The 6,600-nt window shown below is 44.4% G+C and overlaps 1 protein-coding gene across 2 annotated transcripts; it reads left to right on the forward strand.

The window, feature by feature from the left end:
- Nucleotides 1-260: 260 nt before the first annotated feature.
- LOC310854181 (uncharacterized protein) lies at nt 261-6,363 on the forward strand. Of its 2 annotated transcripts, none has more exons than XM_083758716.1 (5): nt 261-360; nt 1,443-1,738; nt 2,443-2,709; nt 4,431-4,580; nt 4,964-6,363. In XM_083758716.1, exons 2-5 carry the CDS (start codon nt 1,456-1,458, stop codon nt 5,131-5,133), a joined length of 870 nt encoding a protein of 289 aa, XP_083614842.1. In that variant the 5' UTR covers nt 261-360; nt 1,443-1,455; the 3' UTR covers nt 5,134-6,363. The 2 variants fall into 2 exon arrangements, with proteins under 2 accessions (XP_083614842.1, XP_083614843.1); XM_083758717.1 differs by having other exon boundaries at nt 4,431-4,610; nt 4,964-5,101.
- Nucleotides 6,364-6,600: the final 237 nt, after the last annotated feature.

Genomic DNA, 6,600 nt, shown 5'->3' on the forward strand with positions numbered 1-6,600 from the left:
AAATTCCACTGAATTTGGTGTGGTCCACAACAAATCCACTCTTATCTGTAGCCAGTTAATTGCACCACCAGCTCACACTATGTTCAAACTTAGCCTACTTATTATTGCTTAAATACATTTATTTGACATACAGCCATAAGTTTGAATTTAGTGTGAAATAAGTCTGTTGTTCTCCAAAGTGACCAGTAGGAGGCACTATGTCCACTGCATGTCTCCATAACCATCAAACGAGACATGTGAGCATGCGCTGTGCTGACTGTTTCACTTGTGTTGCAGCTGCTGTTTACCCTAGTGTTCACCCCACTTTCCACTTCCAGACAGAGTAAGATCATCAACATGGATTATTGAACAACGCTTTAGGTATACATTTCATTAAACCAACTCTCTATTAATAAACACAAGCTAAATGTTGTATTCTATATCTTGCACTGCATTCAAACACGCCACAATGAAAACACTGTCTAATGTTTTGCTAATCTATAGCACCCACTATACAATCATAGTAGTGTCTCTGGAATATACCCTCAGTTTTACAGCCTATATAGACTTGCCAATATAAATGTAAGCTTTTACCATAAAGCTATAGTTCTGTTGTACAATACAGAGACAATTTATTGTACTTTATATGCTGTATTTCTTTTTAGCAAATGTGTTGTTTTTGCCCATGTACTTGTAGGCTACAGTAAAGGGGCATAATCCTTTGTCAACACATTCTCACAAATAGTCCTACAGTGTCAAAATTGGGCAGGGAAATTAAATTATATGTGGTTAGTTCGTGGCTGGCTGTAATGTTGGTACAGTTTACAGGGTATCAGTGAGAATACACATGTTAAGCCTGTTGAGTGTTGGACCTAGAATCAACAACAGGAGACATTCTTCTCTAGGGCTAGTTGAGTGTATGATGATCAGATCAATCTCTAAAACTTTCGGGCAGGTGGGGTTTGTTTTCAGGTTGCCCGACCGGGCAAGTGCTCGTTTTGAGAGGACAACATGAGATAACTGTCTAAACAGTAAACACCTGAATGTGTACAGAGCACTTGGTCTATAGAATGTAAAATAAGAGCAGTGTTTACCTATAATGTGCTGTTTTCACTGTTGCTACCTTAAAAATATAAAATATCAAGTGTGAACCCATAGTCATATAGCTATGTAGGTATTTGACATAAAAAATGTCACACAGCCCCAAAAAATAAAATAAAAAAGAGTGTTACATTTAATGGTAATTAAAGTTTTACCAATCACGACTTACTTTTCGGGCAAGTGGTCATGACCTTTGGGCAAGTAGAACATGACCTGCACTTGCCCGAGACCTTAATGTCAATCCCTGCACAATTTGTCATACAACAATATAGTACGGCTTGTATGTACTATGTAGCATACATGTTGTATGCTACATACAATCCCCCGAGGATATTTACCATCAGTAACCAATATAATTCCAGTTGACCATTTCTGATGGAGGAGGAGGTGTCCATCAACCAGGGTGAGGGGCAGGGGCATGATGGAGAGATTCTGGAGGAAGAATGCGACTTGGCCATGATGTGGTCCATACAGGAGGCGTTTGAGAGACAGACGCTTCAGATAGGAGCGTCTGCCTGCGGAGCCACGGCGGTGGTGGATGTCCTCCGAGCCCTGGGTGTGGAGGTGTGTCCGGAGGAGGCCGACCGCTGCGTGGAAACACGCCTGAGGAGGAACGACTCGCCGCTGCTGGACTACCTGCTCTCCCGGAGCGAGGCCGGTAAGATGTCCTGCGCTGCCGGTTACAACTAACCCGTGGCTCCCGACATGCGTGGCATGCAGGCTTGCATCTTTGTAGGCTTGCAGGCTTGCATCCTTGTAGGCTTGCAGGCTTGCATCTTTGCAGGCTTGCATCTTTGCAGGCTTACATTTTTGTAGTCTTGCATCTTTGCAGGCTTGAGATGCAAGCCTGCAAAGATGCAAGCCTTGCATCTTTGCAGGCTTGCAGGCTTGCATCTTTGCAGGCTTGCATCTTTGTAGGCTTGCATCTTTGCAGGCTTGCATCTTTGGAAAAAAAACTAACCCGTGGCTCCCGACATGCATGGCAGGTTGAAACTAACCCGTGGCTCCCGACATGCGTGGCAGGTTAAAACTAATGCGTGGCAGGTTAAAACTAACACGTGGCTCCTGACATGCACGTCAGGTTAAAACTAACCTGTGGCGGGTTAAAATTTAAACCCTGGCTCCTGCATACGTGGCAGGTTACAACTAACCCGTGGCTTCCTGTGAGGTTAAGTTTAGGGTTGGGATCTGGGGTAGGGTGTTGGACTCGTGACTGTAGGATTTATAGTACGTCAGACCAAACACATGCATCCGTTAATGCTTTTAACATTGTGTTGTATGGCTGTCTGTGTTACAATGCATACATTTCCAGAAGTCAAATCCTTTGTATGTGCAAAATAATGAATTCTGATTCTTATTTAGGCGCAACTCACAGCCAGCTTATCGCAGGATCCAAGCAAGCGAGTCAGGACAAGGTGATGGGACGATTCTTCCACCTCCACCCCTCCAGGCGGCTCAGACTGGTGCGCTGGCTGGCACAATGGATCCGTCAGGGGGCAGTGCCCGTGGCCACCATGAACATGCAGAGAGCTGTGCCCAAGGGACAGGAAGTGCCAGATGCCTGGCACCACCAGCTCATATTTGGCGTTGCACCCAACTTGGTGTTCATGACCAATCCTTTAGATGTTGGTAAGTGATGTGTGTACGTGTGTGTGCGCAGTGGCGTGCACTGCCGGCTGCCTGAGCCTTATTGTGTGTGAGATTTATAGATTATGGGGCATAAATAATACTGTATATTAGATGTTTTTTTTTTTTTTTTTCTTTTTTAGAAGATTTCTTTTTAGCTTGTCTGCCTTTATTGATAGGTACAAGTGGAAATTGACAGGAAAGAGCGAGAGAGCGAGAGAGAGAAGGGGAGAGACATGCAGCAAATGTCGTCGTGAACAGGACTCGAACACGCAACGTGCTGTCAGGCCAGAACATATATGTGGCATGCGCCTGGACCACTAGGCCAGTGGTTGCCCATATTAGATGCTTTTAATCCAGAATTGATCAATGCCACCATGGGCCACATACTGTACAAAAATATAATGAACTGTACAAAAAAACTAACTTTCAAAAGGGCACTTTGCTGTGTGTGTTTAAAGCTAACCGGGAATGGTCGGCACCAATACCTAGTCGGCTCCAGTCAAATTCCAGCGACCTCGACAGCCGGCACCAGGTTTTTCTGGCCGCCGAGCTTCGCGAGAAAGAAAATATGCAAAAGAAAATATTTGCTTCATTGAATCGGACACATTAGTTGGTGTCATGTTGTTGTAGTAGCCACTCTATTTTAAGGATGCATAATAACAACACATGAACACAAGCTTTATACCTTGTGTGCCGCAGCTGAGTGCCGACCGTTCCGAGGTCGCTGGAATTTGACTGAGGGGGTCAGTCAAAGTTTTACAATTATGTTGATGGTGGTGGCCACACCCACCAGTTCATTATGTATGCACAATTCTCACCCACAGCTGTATAATAATGGGGGAGGGGTTACAGTTATGATGTCATTAAAAGTGTGTATTTCGTTTGGGCCTTTTGACTCAAAGGCTTTCAGCTGTCAGAAACCAAAAATACACAGGGAAGACATATTTGACTATTCTAACCACACCTGGGGGTCTATTAGAGTAATATTAACTCCATGGACACATACAAAACAGAAAAAGTACAAATATCATGGCACTCCATCTTTAAAGTTCAACAACCATGATGATTTGGGCTTCATGAAGGGTTTGTTGTCTCCACCAGGCCGAAGGCATGGAGGGAGAGTATGTTTTGCACTCCGTCCGTCCGTCCGTCCGTCCGTCCGTGTGTGTGTGTGTGTGTGTCCGTCCGTGACCAGCTAATCTCGGCCACCGTTAACCCGGTCGATGCCAAATTTTGCACACACACTCCCTGGATGCCAACGATGAACCTCTGCCCCGAACTTTCCAGAACGGCCTGTTATAGCGCCATCAGGAGGCCGCTTTGTGCAAAACAAGTTTTTGCACAGCACACCTACAGATTTTGTCCAAACATCACGCAAATTGGTACACAGTCTCTCTAGAGCCATTCAACCAAACCGGTCTTTCAGATTTCTCAGACTCCATCCTGATTGGTTAAGATTGGCTTCCAAAGTTCACAGGAGTGCTCAGTTTCAAACAAAATGCTGCAAATCATGAACACATCGCGTCATTTCCGTGAAATTGTGCACCCACATTCCCACTAGGCCGAGGACAAAATGCCACATGAACAATTTCAACTCAGCCTCAAGGTGGCGCTATAACTGGCCGAAAAGTGTTTTTACCTCTAACTGCACGGATCTGTGGATAACCTGGTGGAGACCTGTGCCCAGAAGGGCACTTTTTCTAGTTCACTTCTGTTTCCAGTGAATGTGAGGGAGATGCATCAGCGACTCTGCAGTGAGTCTGTGTTGCTGATTCGTCGGGAGGACGTGCTGCAGAGATGGACTCCTGACTGCAATCTATCCAGCCTGTCAGAGCAGTCGGATCCACGCTGGAACGCCTTGGATGTGGAGGGTGAATAACCTTACTGCACTCTCAATGTAGGCAGCTACATTATTTGATAGTTTGGAACCAACTAAGAGTGTACAAAATGGGGTCAAAAGGACCCTTATACTGTACATTTGGTTTCATTTGTACATTCTCTGTGTTAAATGAACACAGTGTAGATTGGGGTCCCAGAGGTAAAAACCGTGGTAATAAATGCGTGGTCCATGGACTAATACTTGGTCCTTGAACAGGTGTAGGTAGAATTGGTTCTGGTATTATCTCTCTCTCTCTCTCTCTCTCTCTCTCTCTCTCTCTCTCTCTCTCTCTCTCTCTCTCTCTCTCTCTCTCTGCCTCTGTTTCTGTTTCTATCTCAGTCACAAAAACAAGCCGTTCATCACTTCATTTTCCAGGTCAAGTGAAGCGGATGGTCCAGGAGGCAGAGACCAGTGAAGACCAGTCCATGTTAACGACACACATAGAGATCCCTGCTGCCTATCGTTCAGGAGTCACCCTGTTCGCCTTGACAGACTCGGACCTGGCAGGGGAGCTTCTCAACGCTCCCGAGCTTCCTTTGTGGTGAAGGTTAGGGCCTGATTCTTAATGTCTTCTTAACACTTATTTTGCCCAAAACGTACCCCAGACGTCTTCATAATTACACCCGTAGAAGGCCCAGGACGTGTGGAGACGTCTTTATGTACTTTTTAATTGTATAAACAAGAGAATCGGTTGGATGGCACTTACACCCGCCTTCTAATGAGAGCGCAAAATCTGTCTTGGAAGAGCCACCCATCGACTAATCGGCAACCTTCCCCGTGTTTCTTCACTGGTCCGATCCAGAAGAGGCCACTGCCTGCTACAGAGCTGACAATGAGGTTATATCTTCCCTTCTCTGGAGTCCTGCCTCAGGGCGGAACAGAGGTAGAAAGCTGTCGTTCCCTGATGTCATCGCTAGGGACACATGCTTCAGTAGGCAGGAACTGGGGGTGGCAATGAAGGACCGGTGCTTCAGTAGGCAGGAACTGGGGGTGGCAATGAAGGACCGGTGCTTCAGTAGGCAGGAACTGGGGGTGGCAATGAAGGACCGGGAAGTCTGGCGTAGCATTGTGGAATCCATGATCTCGACCGCGGTTGAAAAATGATGATGATGATGATGAATTGTATAAAACGGATTGCTATAATCTATTTTTTGACAGGGCCGTTGCTAGGCAACGCCTTGCACAGAGCTCCCGGACATGTTTTGCGCATGCTCGCAGCCATTCACTTCCTTGTTTACTGGCCAACAAATCTTGCTATTATCTCTGAATCTACGTCGCTGTCCTGTCCATGGTTTTGATCAGTACGCTGATGTTCTGTCCTCATTTCTGACCAAGCATCTCGTTTGGAATATTAACGTTTCTAAAGAGAGATCAGACGTAGTAGCGTGAGGTAGTAATGGAACACTATACCTCCTGGTTTTGGGGGAAAATGGAAGGCGGGGATTTTCAAAGTAAAAATCTGCTGGGCACTCAGCTGGACATAAAAGGTATTAAATCTTATCCTATAGAAAAACTATGTTTCTATATAGTGGTGCTCAAACTTTTTTCAAGGTGCTCAAACAATCTTTCTATAGCTAAAGTATAAATAATGGTTATTGGTTAAACGCTAAAGTGACATGGGTGTCTTCCAGTTCTTAATGGGTGGACTCAAACTCAGAATTCTGTGATTTATTGTGCTGTTCATTCATGTTTAAGACGACATATAATTTTGCATTTTAATCAAGTTTAATGTGATTCTTACACATTAGCATCAAATAAAGTTTTATTTATTCATTGATTGTCTCGTTTGTTTAAAAATATGGCTAAATATGGCTAATAAGGATTAAAGCTAGAGCAATTAGGGATGTTAATTATTAAGCACTACATAATTGATTCATTGCTGTTAAGAATTTTACTGATTAAAATATACGAACCGACTATATAGATACTTTTACTCTTGGATGTAAGGCAATGTTTATTTCTTATATTGCATTTAACTTTTATATTAATTTATATCACAAGACGGCGTACTT

Source organism: Protomyctophum parallelum (genome assembly GCF_964188405.1).
Source record: "Protomyctophum parallelum genome assembly, chromosome: 23".
NCBI classification, from domain to species: Eukaryota; Metazoa; Chordata; class Actinopteri; order Myctophiformes; family Myctophidae; genus Protomyctophum; species Protomyctophum parallelum.